Consider the following 20,822-nt stretch of genomic DNA (forward strand, 5'->3'; position numbering starts at 1 on the left):
TCGTTCCAGCGCGCATTCTGAGTGAGTGCAGTGATGCAAGCATCAGTGCACAGCACACACACACTCGAGAGTGAGAAATTGCTTTCGGGCGTGTGTGTTGACAGTCTTGAATACAGTAGTATGCCGGGTGTCAGCACTTCACTCCATCCAGTGTATACTCGTAGTGGTATGCTCGTTTTCTTCAGATCCATTCCCTCTTCGTGCTGCCGTTGCTAGGCACAAAGACGCTGTGAAAGGGAACACCAGTTCCCCCTCGCGGTGTCTGTTCTCTATAAACTGGCCGCGCGGACTGAAAAGCAGAGAAAATATGGAACAACGAATATAATGGTGTAATACTTCAGTATGTTAGCTTCATACAAAGTATATTAGCTGTTCAGGGGTAGGAGTATACTAAGTAGGATCCCGATAACATTGCAATTTCCACGCGTCCTTGCTCTGTAATGATCGCCCTTTTGGGAATGTCTCCCAAACAATTTGATAGACTTTTGTGTATGGGTTGTCTAAAAGATTCCCGTGGCATTCCAGTTCTAGTAACAGTTGTCAGCTCTTCTGATAACTCCTTCTTACACCTAGTAAGCAACATGTTTTGCCAGCATACAAGAAGAAATTGAAGCACAATACTGTAATAGAAATAGGAAATAACTCTCAGTGTGTTTTAAACATGCATGGGATAAGGGTAACTTCACATACTAATATATTTGGACGAGGAAGTGTTGCAAATGACATGTATAGCATGAGTATGCGATCAATGATAATAATAATAACAACAACGACACAAAAATCGTATGATGTATAGATACTTTACTTCCTGAAATCACCATGATAATCTGTCAAATACACAGATACGCTTTTGGGCCTGACCTGTCAATATCTTCATTGTACTACGTAGGCATTACTCTAGTGATACTGAACCATGTGTCAAACGTGTGTGATGAACATTATTATATAAAGTAGCCGTATAACATTAATGTGATCGATTGGTTGAAACCGCAGTAAAGAGGGTATGCACTGTTCACCTCTTGCGGGAAATTACATTTCACTTATAGTTTGAGTGTGTATTCGATATCATGCAAGGTATATGTGTTGTTTTCATTCAGTAATTTCATTGATTCATCATTTTTTGTCTAAAGAAAGGTTCATACCACTTTTATACTTGTTGGCCCGAATTCACGAAGGTGGTACAAAATGAAACCATGGTTTAAACCATGGAAAAAAACCATGGAGAGCCAAGTGTCGCATGGAATATTTCGTTACGAATTCAGTCATTTCGTCGATGAATGATTATTTTGTAATGAAATGACAACATTATGTAACTAAATGAACATTTAAACAACATGTAAACAACAGCTGATTTATGCAATGACATAGCAATGCACCTAACACATTCCACAACCTATTGAATTATATTTTTCTGATATAATTTTATTTGAAACCCCCATGCAGTTATGGCCGACATTATACCAAGACTGTTTTATATTATGTATTTCCTAGGAATTGTCACCGCACCGTTAAGACAAGATTTACATGATGGGTATACAAGTTTTAGAAGCAATTAGGGTTGCTTGCAAAAGATGCGGTTTATTTTGTGATTGACTGTGTGCACAATAGACAAATTTACAACCTAATTTATTCAAACTGTATGCATACCTTTAACGCAAAGAATTTTCCTGACAACCAGAAGCCCTAATGCATAGGCAGTGCGTTCTAAACATTCAAATATATTTGAGTATAATCACATTATTTGGAATATGCCTATAGCCTTTACGAAGGGAAAATACCTTTAACTTCAAATTTATGAAATTCTTCCGTCGAGATGCTTTCATTGTAACTGATTGACAAATTGCCCTGCCTCGACCTTAATTACGTCGATGCAGAGCAATTTGTCAACCTTTGAACTTATCTTGTATTTTATTTATTTATAATATGTATATATATATATATATATATATATATATATATATATATATATACATATTATGTTCGCATTATGCCCCATACCTAGGCCTGTATCATCTTGATACACTCTGTCGATTTTAAGGGGTGCATCGGAATAAAGACATGAACAAAAGGAGACTTTTTATTGTCTTCGTTTTCGTAAACTGCCACAATGAGGGACTATGTATAATGGGGATGAAACGGGATAATCTTTGATGGTGGTCATGACCGCACGTTAATCTGTTGGAAGCACCATCTCTGCCACGTAGCAAACAAATTACTGCCTTCTCTGGTCAAAGGCTTAGCTCTTCTTGAAGGAGAACTATTTCGAAGTACAAGTTAATGACAATACGTGTATTGCACACTGTAGTTCCAACTACAATGGGTAGTCGAAACGGGCATTTGTATATACAGTCATTATGTAGATTTAATTTACGAACCAACGGGAAGTGCGGCAATTTAGGTCCTACTATGGGTTAATAACCTTCAACATCGTGATTAACAATAAGATTTCTGGACTTATCAAGCAGAGGGTGGAATTGGGTTGAGAGGTCTCCCCTGTGGATACTTCAACTCGTTTTGGCTGGGACAATGACAGGTGTCAAAGATAACAAAATTATGCCGGCTGCAGATAACGTCAAGAAAGGGTGATTACCGAAGGAGAAAGCTTCGCGCGTGGCTCAACGTGAATTAACCTTATACACAAAGTGTCACGAGTTTAAAGTCTGAACAAACTTATACCGTGTAATTAATTACCAGAGCTATTAACTCCAACCAAATTGTACGTTGATTAGATTAATTTTCCGACAAGCTTCCATTATTGACCGGAGCTCTTGGCTCTTCAAGACGTCGATTTTCATCTGCGTGTTCTCAATATGCTATATGGTATAAATGGTCGTTAATTTACATGCTGAAACCATCAAATATTGAAGTAGGTTTACCATCTTGTATGAAACTTGACAATTACAAAGTAGGCTTATTTCTTTCGACATATCGGTAGTCTATTAATGGCAGTGCACAGTTTGCATTATTCTGTTTACACCTCGATGACACCACATGGATGTACAATGTACTAAAGTATAAGAAATTTGTATACCTTTGAAGCCGGAGGATCACGAGTTTCTAGTACAGTTCGACCCTGATTATCCGGCCTCCTTTTATCCGGAAATCTCTATCCGGACGCGTTCACGCAGTGAAGGACTTTTTTTTTCGTCCAAAAATTGAGAAAAAAACAGTGACTTTAAACTCAATTAAAATTTCTACAAAACTCACACGATTTACCTACAATATTCCCGACAGAACTAACATAAATTCACACCACATTATCATCGTAAAAATAAGCAGTCATCACCACCGTTGCGGGGTACGCTACCTGCAGCTTGGACGGCAACACATTAACATTGTGTCTCCCATATCCGGCCAATTCGCTTATCCGGATGAATGGCTGGATAATCGAGGTCGAACTGTATATACTGTAGACGTAGGTCGAGTCTTTATGGTATGCATAAACCAAACCTAAGAAATCCAAGGGGTACAGTTTATACACTCTCCCTCTAGCTATGGTTTATCAACAGTCAAGAATATACAGACAATTTGACCAATATTAGATTGCCGTAATTAAATAGATAAGTTGTACAGAATGTCAGCATAAGATACTGATTCATTTCACATATTGATCATGGATGGCCAATTGAGCAATTGCTGTACGGAAACGTATATCACGCGTGCGGCAACCACAGAAATAGTACTTCCGTGGCGACGACGACGGGGGCTTGTAACGTATACGGGGCAAAAGATGGCGCTAATTCGTTTGGTGACATGGTGGCAACCAGAAAAATAAAGGAGTTTCCAAACCGTGTGAATGCCTGTGGAAGTTATTTTACGATGAAGACTGTAATTACAAGTAGGTACTCTAGGAAAAGCCTTTAGGGCACTAATGACGTCATTATATTGTAAATAAGACGTATGTCGTGACTACTAGTATCTGTCGGGTAATCAAATCAAATCTGCTTTTGCTTTTTTTTTTTCTCTGGAAATTCTGTACTTATTTTGTACTCGCGTTAAAAACCCCACATTTTCTTACACGGGGAAAAACCCTTCTTGATCATGACAAGTTAGTTTCACATCCTTCGAACCACAATGCATGTGAGTCAATTTTCTATCGTATCTGACATAGGAGTAGGTCCTACTACTTAAGATATTTAGATACATGCTTGTGCAACAACTTTCACTGATGTGTTCTACTAATGTTACTGCTTTCACTCAATCCTAATTTCTCTTGGGAATTTTCGTTTCCTTTAACTAGAAACTCTCAAGGAAAAGTATATTATTGTACTAAATAAATTCAGAAGTTGGCATGTTTTATACTCTATGTAAAACTAATAGTATGTCACAAAGCAATTGTGACATCACAAAGCACTAATGACAGCGCGCCCTCCTTCGCACCGTCACTTTTGTTTGACACTTCATGATGATTATTATTTGTGAATGATGTCACATAGCAATTATGACATCACAAAGCACTTGTGACTTGCGGTCACTACTGCAAAATGTTATACAGTTATTGTGACATCATAAAGCCGATATCGCCCGCTGCTTCGTATATACGTGACATCGCGCCCTGCTTCGTACTGTCACTACATGGTCCCTCCACAAACATCGCATCCACCACACGACTTTTCGAATAAAACATGCATGTGGGTGCTTTTTCACTTATAGGAACAAAACTTTCATTAACAGAAACATTCAGCTTCTGTATCTGAAGGAGACAAACTTAATCAGAGAAGAAGAAGAAGAAGGAGAAACATTCAAATTCAAAACTAAATCGTATGTTCCTCCCGCATTATTGAATAAATAGCTTCATTCTACTAATATAGTATGTCCAGGAGAATAGTGCTCCTTTTTACTTGCTTTTTATTTGGTTGTTATTTTCTTCTCCACTCTCTTATGTTTGCACACGCATTTTTTTTTTTTGAAGCGCCATGGGGACCGACAGGAGGACCTGTGTGCCACTATAATATCATAATCATCATAGGCCTGTGTAGCCAGTATTATAATAATATATGGGCCTTTATACTTGTACGCTGTACTTATCTCGTTACTTATTAGCCTATTATTACCTCCGCCAAGGGAGGAGGTTATGTTTTCGTTACACGTTGGTTTGTTTGTTTGTTTGTTCGTTCGTTTGTTCGTTTGTCCGTGTGCAAAATAACTCAAAAAGTAGTGATGGGATTGGGATGAAACTTGCAGGAAAGGTTGAGAATGACACAAGTAACAAACGATTAACTTTTGGTAATGATCCGAGAATTTTAGGGGAATTTATGAAGGAGTTTTTATATTTTGGCAGGTAGGGTCAATGAACTTGGGAGTTCAGGCTGCGGGTATTTGAGGTTTGCATGCGCACACTAAAATGCGTGCTCTAGTTTCTGCTAGGGCGAGGCGCGCCATGCAGCTGAGGGTTTATGACGTAACAAAGGCTTCAATATTGGGAAATCGGGCGACTTTCAGCACACACTGCTATAAATACGTATGAGTGGAAATCACTGATATCTCTATGGAAGGACAAGATCAGTGGTGGAATTAATGAGCTGCATGCTTGGCGGAGGTCTGCACTCTCAGAGTGCTTTTCTAGTTGTCATTGTCATATTATTGTTATTATTGTCAGTGTCATTATTAATATTATTAATATCATCATTATTATCATCATCATCAATGTCTCTGCAGGGGCTATGGAATGCTTTTCAGTTTGTGTGTGTGTGTGTGTGTGTGTGTGTGTGTGTGTGTGTGGATGAAGTGGGTGAGTGTAGGTCACTAATTAGCGGCCCTGCATAATTATTATGCAATTTCAGTAGATTTATACTTGGTTGGTGCTTTTCCTATGTACCCTAATTTATGGAATCCAATCTTACTTTTGTTTGAGCAGACCTATAATCGGCAAACAACAAAGAGGCCTCATTGTGTGTCCTTGTTGCTTTCAAAAACTAAAATGAAGAAAACACATAGGAAAACATGATTAAAATATGAGGGTTTCAAGGGGCAAACATGCAAACAAAACATACATGAACGTTCACCTGTCTCACAAGCTGTTTTAATGATCAATAGCGCATGAACAATAAAATATAATTTCTCTCCTGACCCCTTGTGTATACTTCAAGTTGATTGTCATTGCCAGTCAGTGTGCAAAGGGTGCTCAAACACCGCCATGCAATCTCCTCGCATAGTATAGCATTCCCATTTTTGGAATGATGCAGATTTCAATTTCATATCATTGAAATGTCGTTACCAGGCAATCAATTAATTATCATAGCAATCCCACCAATACCACCTGCGCCCAACCCATTTTTGCATCCCTCCGCGATCAGAGAGGGAGGGAGAGAGAGAGAGAGAGAGAGAGAGAGAGAGGGCGAGAGAGAGCAAAAAGAGACCCAACAACAATAAGGAGAAAAATGAAGGGAAAATCTCACTTAGTAGTATGTGAATATTGATATGATATGATATTGATATGAGTAAAAAGATAACACTGCTAGGTGTACTACACAGAACAAGCACAGCACTTTGACTTTGAACAACTACTGAAGCAGAGATCCAAGACATGCTCTAGAGAGCGAGCTTGGTCACAGCATGGATCATTTTAGCTAACTTTAGAGAGTATAGGTGAAAAGACTAATCACCCAAATGCCAAGCTCTGGCTACGTTTATATGGCAGCAGGAATGCTCGCGGTAGTCGTGGAGTGAGAACTTCTTGACTTTGAATGGAACAAACCGTACCCCCCCCCCCCCCCCCCCCCCCCCGCCCCCGGCCCTAACTTGTACTCTAGACCGGACCACGCGGAGTATGAGTTCTGTGCTCTAGACACTGCATCTTATGCACGTGACTGCAAACCTGTTCAGCTACGTATACCCCTGTACTGTACACGGCCCGGAAAACGTGAATACCCTCATTACATCCTGTGGAACAGCAAGAAAAAGTTATCTTTTCGGGTTAAGCTTATCCGATGAATTCCAACATGTCCGTCGAGCAGGTGCAGACAGAAGGTTAGTTGGATCACAAGGGAAATTTGCTACTAGTAATTCACGCTATACTTCTCTAAGCCATCCGTAGTTATTCTGTCACTAACATTGAAATGGGTATGCAGAGAGATACCAGTGTAGTGTATTACGTCGTGCGAGAGAGTGCGAGAGCTTTAAATGAATAGTCCCACGTGTTGGATAATGTGCTGGTGAATGTATTTTGACAGCGTTTGTATTCATACTCCTCTGCTACATAACTAAACTGGGCTACGATTGAGCAGGCCTAACAAAATGAATGGGGAAATTGCGATGCGTTATTAAAGTCGTCTAATGATTAACGGTTACAGAAGGGCAACCACAGCTACACAGTAATTGTTCGGGCGAGAAGATAGAGCCCACCGGGCACCACGTACGTACTACCTAGCCCGATCAGACGCTGAGCTTCGCACACACAGCAGGCACAGCCACTTTTTACAGCGACTGGGCTGTGTGTAATAGAGCCCACCTAGCTAGCCTTGGTACTAGGTCTAGGAAGATGCAATGATCAGTTGGGTAAAATCCCTCACCCCAGTGCACTCCTTGAAGTTGAAGTTGTACACAGTTATGTATACTGTGAAAGCTTCGGGCTGGTCGCAGTTAGGTAATCCCCTGTTTTACTGGCCGTCCATAGCCATAATCCTTCTTTAAAACCCTAGCGGCTAGCCCTAGGGTACCAACTGGTTAGATTGAACTATGTTAAGTAATGTACATTAAAACAGGGATGGGCCTATTGGTGCATGTAAAATATACATAAAATTGCATCAATAATATGAATAATGATGCCCTTGTCCTTGATTTTACTTGCACATTTTTTCTTTTGTTTGTGCATGCAATTACTAGTTGCATATACTGATGATGATGATGATGAAGATGATTTTTTTTTTTTTTTTTCACAAGAACTAGATCACTTTTCTGTTCCCAACACGATTGCATACAATCACATCACACAACATACCAGCCATCCTAGTTTAGCAGCTGTTGGCAAAGGCTTCCCAGAAGTAGAATCCTACCTACATCCTCCCCTGAAAGCCCTGGTCTTATTTTTACTTCTTTTGATTTTGTCAGCTCTGGGCACAATAAAGTTAATACACAAATTTTGTTGTAAGAATAGAACCAATCTACATGTACTTTTACTTTGTAACATACTTGAAGGTTAAGTTTATCTTAGAGATGTTTGGCATGACATAATGTGCATAAAACCAGGGGGAAGTCCACAAACTCCACCAAACATCAAAAAAAGAATAAAAATGAAGGGGGGGAAAACATGTATATGTCAACAGAAGTACAAAGCGTGAAATGTAACTTTTGCATTTTACTGTATTAACTGACATTTTGTGTCCATTGCTTGGCTTGCTAGATTTTGCAGACCTGAAAGCTTTCGAGCAGAGACTGATGGAAAGTGGTGGCATATGTGCGCCCATATGCATGGAAATGGACAGAGTAAGCACAAACTCTGCAAAATTGACATAGACATTAAAAAACAAACAAACAAAGGAACAAAACAAAACAAAAAATAAACAAAAAAACCTTACACCATGAAACAAATCATGTCACTGAATAGTGAAAATCCTTAGCTACTTTTTCCCTTTACCCATTAGGAGGAGTCTGCACTTTTGTTCTTTATGTGAAACAGAAATATGGTGCCATACAAGTGCTCATTGTTGTCATTTAAACACATCAGCTAGCATTTCTTCATTAGCATGAATGTCTTGAAACTGACTTGCAGTACTTATGAAATGGCATACAAAGAATATGTCAATCATCTAAATACCTTTTACTGAGTGTTCCTTTCAGAGTTTGTGAAATCAAATCTAATTATGGATGTTTCTGGTGTTTGTTTATTATCTGTGTTACAATGTGACAGTTAATAGTTTGGCAAATTGCAATGTACGTGAAATAATTGTAAAGGGCATGTGCACATAAACAGTTAGTATAATCATGGACCTACCACACATATGGACATTCATCGCACACACACACACACACACACACACACACACACACACACAATGTACATTGTCCCTTTGTAAATTCAGGGACGTTACATGCGTGGCCACAAGTGTCCGCTTCTATTTACCAATTTTGTGATGCAAAGCTTGTCCTTGTTTGAGGTTTGCTGCTCCCCATCATTGGTGTTTTATTCAAAGGCAGTTGAGTTTGAAAAGGCACCTCGGCCAAATAGGACCGACATGAGGGAAACAGTTCTTTTATCAGTGACGATGCACTATTACACAATCGTCATTGTCCACACGTCTGAATGTACTCATTAAGATGCACATTATCAGGTGGGCGGTAGTGATGATGGGATCAAAGAAAGATCTCCGTTCATAGTCCCAGAGACTCCAACCCAAAGCACCTTCTGATCTGAGATTCTCCCGCCTGAAACCCCTAGCAAACGGAGACTCCAAGTTGACGTGAGTGCGAAAGCGCGAAGTTTCCTAGGGTTCTAGATGCTCTCTGGTGCTATTTAAGGCTTATTTTTTTCAACATACAATAGCAATAAGTAAGAAATCCTTTCCAACGGGAGACACAGAGCCAGGGCGGGAAAAATTAGATCTCAAGCGGAGAGAACGGGAGATTTTGCAAAATTGGGTTTTCGGCGGGAGATGGAGTTGGAGTCTCTGTAGTCCATGCATGTGGTACGTCCATGGTATAATAATCAAGTCTTAGGATTAAAGACCTTGTACATGTGTACTGGAACTAACCAGGCCCCTGAATCTTAACTGCCATGTTACTGGGAAGGTCACGCTATTTCATTATTCGGAAGGTACATTTTTAAAGGTTTTTTTTTTCTCGAGTGATGTGAATTTACAAAGGGACAATGTATATTGTGTGTGTGTGTGTGTGTGTGTGTGTTTGTGTGTGTAATGATAACTTTGCCACTGAGAGAATGAGTTCTGCTTAATTTCTCCACATTCTTGACATTAAGTCTAGGTTGCCATGAAACTTGCAATCATGATGAATGGCAGCTTAGTTTACTAAATGAGAATAAATGTGATGTACAAAGGAGATGTCTCCCATATAAGTATTTGTTTGATTTTGAATAGACTAAATTGTACATGATAATGAACTTGCCAAATGATACAGATTTACTGTCATGTATTCTTTAAAAAAAAAATGTTTTTGTCTCCCTAGTTGTTCTTTTTCTGGTGGCAATCTGTACTATCTATGGCGCATGCTACTGGCTCCTGGATGAAGAGACCTCAAAGGTGAGGGGAGTGTCCTTGAACATTTCTAGGAATGTTCCTCAGTGTTACTGGAATATTGTCCCTATTCTGCTGTAAGACATACTGTAGTGTATATATATATGGTTTTTGTTTTGTTTTGTTTTGTTTTTTTTTGTAAGAAGTGGCAAATAACAGTATTTGTAATTCAGTGGTTATCAGATTAAAGACACTCAGTCGTGGCGAGTGGTTTGTGCGGCACGGAGACGAACGCAACACGCTGCCTCCCCCATTCTGTATCAAATGTAGTGACCCCCGAATGAGAATAGCGCTGGCTCAATGGGTCAGCGAAAATCGTATCCGGGCACTTACCCCCTGGGCAACTACCCTCTGGATAACTTCCACCCGGATAATTACCCCCCAGGTCTATTCCCCCTTAGGGCAACTACCCCCCGGACAATTACCCTCCTAGGGTATTCACCCTCCAGGGCCATTACCCCCTAGGACAACTACCACCCGGTCACCTACCCTCCTAGGGCAACTACCCCAAGGGCAATTACCCCTAGGACATCTACCCCCTGGATAACTACCCCCTGGGTAACTACCCCCTGGATGACTACCCTCCGGATAACTACCCCCCAGATAACTACCACCCGGATAACTACCCCCTGGATAACTACCCCCCGGAGAACTACCCCCTGGGTAACTACCCCCCGGATAACTACCCCAGGATAACTACCACCCGGATAACTACCCCCCGGATAACTACCCCCCGGATAACTACCCCCAGGATAACTACCCCCAGGATAACTACCCCCCGGAGACTACCCCCTGGGTACTACCCCCCGGATAACTACTCCCAGGATAACTACCACCCGGATTACTACCCCCCCCCCCCCCATAACCATACCTCGAACCGCCCCTCCTGATACTTACCTACTGGACAACCCTCCCTCCCCGCCCCCCGAAAGTTACCACCCGTTGTAATTTTTCCATAAGTTCATAACACCATATCAGAAGATGCACCTTTCTCTTACACTGTCATCATTTGTGACCCTGCACCTCAAAACAAACAAAAAGTCGCCAGATATGAATTTTTATAGTTAAGACCATATTCTAAAAGAGCAGACCTTAAGCTTTAAAATGATGTATAACTCAAATCAAATGGACTCTCCTAACCTATCTAAATATTGAAAAGAAAGCACAAACTCAGGAAAAGTGGGAACTGAGAAAAGAGGCTCTGAAGTACAGTGTCTATTCAAGCGCTTAATCTTTACCAAACCGTGCTGGCTGTGCGATGAATGGGACAAAAAACAGGAAGTAAACCACCAGATTTACAACAATGAAGGGATTATCAGATTAAACTGAAATTAAGCATGCCTCATTAACACATTCTGTCCATAATTAATGCCAATTTTCAAAGCAGTAGCACTATCCTTTCAAAAGTTATTAGAGTTGAAAGTGAAGAGTGTGGACAAGGTTTTTCAGAAATGAAAAAGGGATTCTAAAGACACGCCTAATCACATTATTCTACCAAAAATGTTTGAGATAAACTGCTAAGAAAACACACTTTCCTGCCCATTTTATAATACCAAATTTTAGCATAATGTAAAAGAAGACCCGCTCTTTCAGAAAATATGAAAAAGTCAAGTTCGGCTAGGTTGACCCATTTCACTTATTTTCAGTCCTCACGCAAAATCAGTGTGTGCGACTTTCTGTTCGTTTTGAGGTGCACGGTCACATTTACTCTTTTGGCTTGTCATTTTCTACCGTTATAACACATTAGACGACAAACATAAGAAAAGGAGAGTTGATTTCACTGCAATTCATATTCCCTTAACATTAGAGAGGGACCCTTCGATATAAAGCCATAATTTCTGATAGGATCCGGGCACGGTTTTATGAAAGTTATCAGTCCTGACAAGCTGTCAGTTCCACACAATTACCAATCGTTGGAGGTCGATCAAAGCAGGTCCATGGTAACAAGTCAGTGACTCGAGCAGAACCCATGGTTTTATTGAAATTATTAGAGACTAACAAGATGTCATAACTGGCAACTTTTATCAAATGGTGCCCTAATCTGTCATAAGAGTAAAATTACAGCTTGTTTTACATACAAGTAGAATTGTGCTAGTTTTCAAATTAAATGTTCTCGACACTTTTAGAGGAAATCCAGTTCAAATATAAGTTAGTCTCATTAGAAAGAGTAAAATATTACGAGTTTAACGGTATTTCTTTTTTTTTTTACAAAACACCCCTAGTTGTTAACAAAGTCTTTTGTCCTGCAACCTCTTTTTGAATAGATCTATAGAGAGTTGTAGTTGACAGAATCCTTTTTACATTATAGGGCTGCTCTGTTTTATCCCGGCCATTTCAAGAGTATTTTTTTTTTCACGAAAACTTGAATCCTTCTTGGAATAACATGCTCTTTAATATTTCGTAAGGGGTTTCTAATTATTTCACCCAAAAGATGTTTAAAACCTGAAGTTAGGTCTCGACCAAAACCAGATGATATTTTTTTTTTTTTCAATTCAAATAGCAAACGTTGTTCGAAAATAACAATGAGAGACATACTTTTCTGGGGGAGAGTTATTGTAAGAGGGGTGATTGTTTGGAGCCTAATTTTAATATGGAGTAATTGTCAAGGGAGGTAATGCTCTGCGGTGATCATACCAAGGAGGTGACAATCTCTTTCCACATCCTTGATATACTAGTTGATAATGCCCAATAATGCAGTAGGGCAATTCTGAAATGAGCGTTAACGGTATAACAGTAAAATAGTTACAAAATTGATGAAACAATACAAAGAAAGCACATTAAGACAGAGACGAAGTACACAAATAAAGATACAGTGCACTCCCGTTACAACGAACACGGTTATAACGAAATTTCGTCATAACGAAGCAAAACTTCTGGTCCCAAAATTATCGCCATTAAAGTCTATGGTACAAAATGCGCTTATAACGAAGACGGTTATAACAAAATTTTTGTTATCACGAAGTCTTTTCTGAGCGCCACTGACAAAGAAAAACAAAAGAAATGTGCTCCGTTATAACGAAATGCGGATCGCATTCGAAAATGCATAGCGGAACAAGCATTTTTAAAGCATCTCAGTCTGCATGAGCGAACACATCATTGAATGTTCACTCCCGTGTATCACGCACAGTTTCCGAGGGGAACTTGCGTTATTGTAATACAATAATCTGAATTCAGATAAGGTTTGTTTCATTGTTCCGAAGTCCTTTAATACAAAACACACAGATTCTGATACAACTGAATGTCCGTCAGTTCGGAAATGAAAGAGGGTTTGTTATTAAGCATATTTTGGCGTTATTCCAAAGGTTCGTTAATCCGATAATAAAATATAGTCCTTATTCTTATTCTTATACGGTTCGTTAGTCCGAAAATGACAGGAATTCAAAACGTTCGTTCATCGGAACATTACAAAAAGTATCGTTAATCCATGGTGGAAAAAGGAGAGTATACAGAACAAAACTTAAGAATGGCAATTCTTATAATCGTCTTAAGATAAATAAATCTTCGAAATAACAAGCCTTTCTCATTTTTTTTTTCATTAACAAAATTTCTTCGGAATAACGAACCTTATTTCATTTTCGGATGAAAAAGCCTTCGGAACAACCTTTCTCTCTTTTTTTTTTTATTATAAACCTTCAGAATGACGAACCTCATTTCATTTTCAGATCAACTAACCTTCGGAAAATGAACGATATATTATTTTGATCTAAATTATGAACTCTCGGAATAATGATTCTGCGGAAATGCGAACCTTCACATAAACAAACCATCGGAATCCCGGGGATGGCGAAACTTCGGAATAAGGAGCCTTCGGAGTAACGTACTTTAGTAAGAAAAGAACCTTTGGAATAGCGAACTGTAACCGAATCGTACACCGTCATTTTCTACACATGTGTGACAACACAAACACACAAACAACTTTATGCTCTTTTAAAATGTAATATTTAAATGAAATTAAAAGGTAATCTCCCATTTCACATAGCTTTCCAGCGTATGATGAGGATTCAACAAACATAAATTTTTATGCGTGGTTTCCTTCTTTTCGTTATACATTGCATATTACATTTGTTCGGTTATAACGAAATTTCGCTAAAACGAAAAAAAAAAAAAACTGCCGGTCCTGAGCATTTCGTTTTAATGGGAGTGCACTGCACATGAACACATACGAGATAAATCCCTTGTAATGAGAGAAAGAGGAAAGGTGAGTTATGAATGACAGGAATAGACTTCCTTCACGGTGGACAGAGAAAAGCGAGAGGGAAGAGAAGATGATGGGTCAAAACCAGGGCACGTGAGGCATGAGATATAAGCTCCTCAAAATAAAGAAGTGTAACATGGAGTTGTGGTAAACGATAGACGATTGTGGTTAAGAAAATATTGCAAAAAGTTTAACTCATTCTGAAGTGTAACATTTCTTCAAAATGTCTTTAGTTCAATGGTAAAGGCATTCAAACTTAAAACTTTTTTTTATACTATACTATCAAGAGAAATCCAAAATTTCGGAACAGTAAAAGAAAATACAGATTTAGCGAAAATAGTTTTGGTTAAAGGCATTGACATTTACTGGATTACCGGGTAGGATATGAAGGGACAGCTTCGTTTTTTATAAACATAGAGTCAAAATACAGAGGGAGAAATTAAGCTTGTACATAAATCGTCCTAAATGCAAACGATACGAATCATAAATCCTTAAGATGTTGTTTTCATAAGATGATGTATCAGTATGGCATCTCCGTGATTCCTGGCAAATAATACAAGAACTTCGTTTCCTGTAGTATGATATTCTTTTTATTAAAAGTAAGATTGGTGGTGGGGGTGGGGGCAATCATGACCCGGGAGTAGTTACCCAGGGGGTAATTGGCGTGGTGCACTGTCCTGGGGGTAATTTCCTCTTGTTAGTTATAGGGAAGGGGGAGTTGTAGGCCTATTTATCCGGGGTAATCATCCATGGGAAGTCATCAGAGAGGGTAGTTATCGGGTGGCAGTTATCTGGGGTCTAGTTTTCGGAGGAGGGGGTAATTAACCTGGGGATAATTATCCTGGTGGTAATTATCTGGAGGGGGGGGGGGTAGTTATCGGGGGGGGGGGGGGTGATTATCCTGGGGGTAATTATCCGGGGGGTAATTATCCGAGGGGTAATTATCCGGGGGGTAGTTATCCTGGGGGTAGTTACCCAGGGGGTAGTTCTCCGGGGGGTAGTTATCCAGGGGGTAGTTCTCCGGGGGGTAGTTACCCTGGGGGTAGTTTTCCGGGGGGTAGTTATCCAGGGGGTAGTTATCCGAGGGGGTAGTTATCCAGGGGTAGTTATCCGAGGGGTAGTTATCCAGGGGGTTGTTTTCCTAAGGGGGAATTGCCCAAGGGGGTGATTGCCCTAGGAGGGTAGTTGTCCGGGGGGTAGTTGTCCTAGGGGGTAATTACCCTGGAGGGTAATTGCCCTTGGAGGGTAGTTGTCCGGGGGGTAGTTGCCCTAGGGGGGAATTGTCCTGGGGGGTAATTATCCGGGTGGTAGTTATCCGGAGGGTGGTTTTCCAGGGGGTAGTGTTCCTAGAACCAAGAAAATACGGTAGGCTACAAGAGAGCTCCCTGTGCTTATCTCCTAACCCAAAATGGCTGTCCCAGCGAGCCACGAGAGCTTCCGAATGGACGCACACTCTCAGTGCGCATGCACATGAAGAGAGGCCGAAAGAGCCACGCGTCTTCTGGCCTCTCTCCTCCAATCACTGCAGCTCGCGGTGACAATATTTGTGTATGATGCGTACGTGTACACACACGCACACACACACACACACACACACACACACACACACGCCGCAGCGTCTTCTGGCCTCTCTCTTCCAATCACCGCAGCTCGCGGTGACAATGTTTGTGTATGATGCGTACACACACACGCACACACACACACTTGTCTCAGTGGTAGCATTGCGCAATTGCATGGACAAACTTCGGTCGTTCGGAGTTTACGTACCATTAGGGATGGCGATCGGCTGCCTTTAATATTTTGTGAATTTAACCAGTGGTAATGGCCGGAAGTACGACTGTGGTAGTGTCATTGAACAGTGTTCAATAGGATAAACAGACTTGCAACCAAATGAACTTTCTCCAGAATATGTGAATGAATGTCCCTTTTTAGCCTTGTATGTACCTTTTCGTATCACCAATATGATCATTATTTTTAAATTCCCTGAACAATTTGCCCTATGCAATCACAGGCATCGTTTCTCTTACAGCTAGGATAGAGAGGGAGAGAGAGTGAAAGAAAAAGGGTAGAACTAAAGCCACCCACATTTGAAATGTGCTCTGCCAGGGAGGTATGTACCTCCTTGGTTCTACTGATGTCCAAAAACATAAGATTTGAAATGACAATTGTTATTGTGCAGTTATTGCAAATTCAGTTTTTGCTTAAAAATATGCCTTTAGAGGTCTATTCACAAGAAATATATATTTTTTGTTTCATACAGCTCATACACATATTGATGAATATCTATGTTTTGCCCTATTTCACAGGTCTCGTTTCTTCAGTCACTATGGAACCATCCTTTTTTTGCCACCAGTTGTTCAGCTCTGATTCTCCTCTGTATGGGTGGTATTCACAAAAGAGTTTTTTCACCAGCAGTGTATCCTTTTACCTGTGCGTTTTAAAATCTAATTTGTTACATTTCACTTTCTGTCCTCTTTTTTTTTGTCTCAACAACTGCTGGTACCATTTCAGTCAAAGGATATTCAATGAATGTATGTCTTGTAAACCATTCAAGGCAACATACTGCATGTAATTCTTTATTCAATTTGTCAATAAAAGCATTGGTACACGTTAAAAAAGAAGACAGCTACCCCCCGCCCCCCCCCCCCCCCAAATCAAAAATCCAAACAAGAAACGGAACAAAAAGTCTCCAACTCATGTAGCTCAAGAAATACAGTACATGTATTGTATAATTGCCATTATGCAAGCCAATACATAGCAAATATAGTCATAATATACACAGGGTATCAAGGTGAGGAATGATTGTTGTCTTCCGAAACAAGATGTCTTGAAGAAAGAATGTCACCCTGGAATATGCAGTCCCGGGACTGTCTGATTGATAGCTTTAAAAGAGCATTACTACCATTCCAGTGATAGTTAAAAGAATCTTGCATGTGAGACACATAACTATGCAAAGACCACCCTCGTCTCTGCCTTGCTTTGTTCCTATGTAATAGATACGAAAGTGTAATTCCACTTCATATTCAAATCAAATCAGTCTGGGATGACAGCGACAAATCAAGCAGGAATGTTAAGGTGTTTTTCCAAACTCAAATATAGAATACTGTAAGCAAGCTAAATGGAAATTCTGCTTCATATTAAATTATATTTGAATGACAGAGACAGAACAAACAGAAGATGGTAAAGAGTTTCTCCAAACTCAAGCATATAACAGGCAAGTTGAGGTGACTCTATCAATGCCTAATAAGTCTGCCGTTGACCTGTACTCAGACCTTCAGAAAATTTCCTTTTTTTGAAGTGCAGTCAAAGTATCATTTATACATGCGCTTGTATCCTTCATATCCTCGACATACTGTCTTAATCTAATTTGCATGTTTCATTGTAACTGATGTCAGTATTTGACAAGAACTATACTTTAAACCTCCATAACTTTCTTTCATTGTATGTCCAAGTAGATGAAATCTCTACCATTTGGTTTTACTTCAGTTACTACGGGCAACTGTGAACACAGAATGGCATACTGGTAATTTTGCCCTTGAACCTGTGGTTTCACTAGGGGTACTAACCCATTGTGACAATGGTATCACCTCCACACACAGTGCATTGCATTTCCTTGACAGTCAATACTTTTTCTTTTCTTTTCTTTTTTTCATCTCAGAATAACAGCAAGGTGCAGGAATGTTCTAGACAATTTTAATATGTCCTGTGATGATGTAAGTACACTCCATCATTGTATTGTCGGTCTGTCCTAGACTGACCCTGTGCAAGGTGAACTTAACCTCTACTGAGACAAGTTAGCAATCCACATAATGAATTGTAAAGGTGTGTTGGTAGAATATTTCATACTGTGTGCTCAATAAAATACTGATAATCAGATAAGTAATGAAAATAAAATGTCATCATTACACTCTTTTAAGTATATATAAGGTTTCTAAACAAAGTTAGAAGGGTCACTGACTTATTTGTGTACTGATTATTGCTAGTTATTTTCAATAGATCATTTAAACATTGGATTTTTGTTGATGAGATGAAGAAATGCCCATTCAGACTTCATGCACTGGTATTAGATTTCGAACCATTTGATGAACCATTTAACTGTACTATCCACTCACCTGTGCAGTATACTGTTAATTGTTCAGCAATTTTTCAAATGCTTGAACATGGCAAATCACCCCGTAAAATCACTTGTTTCATCTTGCCTTCCAGACGGGCAAGCTTATACTGAAGCCACCTCGGAGTGGACCGACGCAGAACAGGGTGCCTCTGCTACGATGGCCCAACGACTTGGACTCGAGGGTGGCCGATCATACAGCTCACCAGCACAATCAGTGACCCCTGCACCTTGCCCTAGTGACCTCCCCATCCCCATCTCAATGTCAGGCCCCCCTGCGGTGATGCCATAGGGGCTGGCAGAATATGTTTGCGACTGAGTGCAGAATTCTGTGCTGTTTGGTAGATGCTGCTCTGCTCAAAGCTTGCATCCTGAGAGAAAGTTGTCTGGAAGTGGCCTCTTTCCACAGGACTGTAGAGTCATGGAAGAGTCAGCAGTATCAAGTACATGAGGGACATTCCTGATGTCTTAAAAACTGTGGTTCACTGGTAATGATAAATACAATCATGCAATTCTATTTGTGCTGTCTTTGAGACATCTTGCTGATTCCAAATGTGTTGTAAAAGTTGCTGACAGGACCTGGAATATTGGTTAATGGCTCACACAGTATACATTATAAAAAAATAATGCATGCTGATGACAAATATATTCCATCAATCTAATGATCACATTCAAACTATCTATAGGTGGTGTGGATATGATATTGGATGGCTCAGTGTAAGGTTTATAGTGAATGAGAGGAAAGGTGGGTTTATGTAGATATTGTCATCTTTGTGTTTTGAAACCATTTAGCTGCACCATGTGATGACATTATGAGTACAGGGTAGAAAGTGAAAGTGAAATGTTGATACAGCTCTGATGGAAGTTAGAAGGAATGACCCTAATGCAAATGACTCCAGTTCCTTTACCTTTTTTATCCTCCTGAAAAACCCACCTAACAATTTGCATACCATTACCAGATTACTTTTGACATCAGAGACAATGCGCAGTGTATGATCTGTGAATAAAGATGTAAAGTGTATATGTGAATACGTAGCAGCAAAAACTTTATCTTGCAAATGAGTATACCTGCTACTGTATCCATTCCAGATAAATACTCATCTTTTTAACAGGAGAGATGAATTTTATTATTTCGATTTTATCAGATGTTCTCCTATTTTCATGAACAATCGTGCATAGGCAAGTGTGGGAAATCGACAATAAAATTATTTGTCAACTGTTACCCCCCAAAGTGTTCTTATTTGATGAGCTTCGGAGTTGGCAGGTATAAATGAGTCATGAAGATCTAGTGTGTGCAGGCATATTACAGGAACCAACCTTAATGCAAGGATTTAGGGGCACCCACTGTAAGAATATGTGGCAAAGTATGTAGAACAAAGAAGCATCTATGGTTCTGTACAGTGGACTCCCGTTATAATGAAGCCCTCGGGACTGGCAGTTTTCTTTCGTTATATCGAAATTTCGTTAGAATCGAACAAATAAAGAATGAAAACAAAAATAGAGCAAATGATATTGTGGTCTGAATTTTTACTTCGTTATAACCGCAATTTCTTTATAACCATGTTTGTTATAACGGGAGTACACTGTATTTGCAATGAGGCAGTTTTCACACAAATCTCTAGTTTATTCCAGTGCCTCCAATGACGATGCTGCAAGTCAAAATTTTGGTTGTCGTTCCAGCTGTTATCAAAAACAAACATATACAATAATTCCCCTTTCCCTGCCACACATCTGTGCCTCATGGTTACCCAAGTCTCACATTTGCAAAAGATGTAGTATATTGATTTTTTTTTATTGCCACTGGTCACTAGGCAACAAGTTACTTTGAGTCCTGCCATTAACCAGATTTACCAGCATCAGACCGGAGTGACCAGCAATGACATGGCAAGCATTAGAAGACTTTCATATGCCCAGGTACTTAACTTGCCAAGCTTGGCCATCAGCATTCAGAAATCCATCCAAAATTGACCTAGCTGTAAAGTTAGCCAGCCCATGCTGGTGCAGCACTGTGCCTCAGTCTTACAGGAATGCCATGGTGACACAGTAAGGATGGGGGAAGTGGGGAAGGGGAGATAAGTTGATCTCTAACTCCGTTCATGGACAATCACTTTCTAGACACCTGTGCCAGTAGGTGGAAAAAGTACTCCAGCATGTACATCAGTTGGCAAACAAAGCAGCGAAAGGGTTAAAGGAAATACACAGTAGCAATGTGAACTGTGTGTACAGAAGTTTCAGAAACAGAGGTGCTATATCATATTTAATTTGTAGTTCTTCTTCTTTTCTTCACTCCCCCATGTGCACAATAGACCATTTTTCTTTCAGTTCTGTT

General features: G+C 39.9%; 1 protein-coding gene across 1 annotated transcript; it reads left to right on the plus strand.

The window, feature by feature from the left end:
* The first annotated feature begins 6,842 nt into the window (after positions 1-6,842).
* On the plus strand, positions 6,843-19,340 carry LOC139736888 (nuclear envelope phosphatase-regulatory subunit 1-like). Its single transcript, XM_071647547.1, is given in 7 exon segments — positions 6,843-6,969; positions 8,342-8,382; positions 8,384-8,421; positions 10,118-10,193; positions 16,689-16,798; positions 18,041-18,095; positions 18,589-19,340. Coding segments are annotated over 7 exon segments (486 nt in total). The 5' UTR covers positions 6,843-6,929; the 3' UTR covers positions 18,715-19,340.
* Positions 19,341-20,822: the final 1,482 nt, after the last annotated feature.

The sequence above is a fragment of the Diadema antillarum genome, unplaced genomic scaffold (assembly GCF_040938485.1).
Source record: "Diadema antillarum isolate AM-2024a unplaced genomic scaffold, OU_Dant_1.0 seq00000672_RagTag, whole genome shotgun sequence".
NCBI lineage: Eukaryota > Metazoa > Echinodermata > Echinoidea > Diadematoida > Diadematidae > Diadema > Diadema antillarum.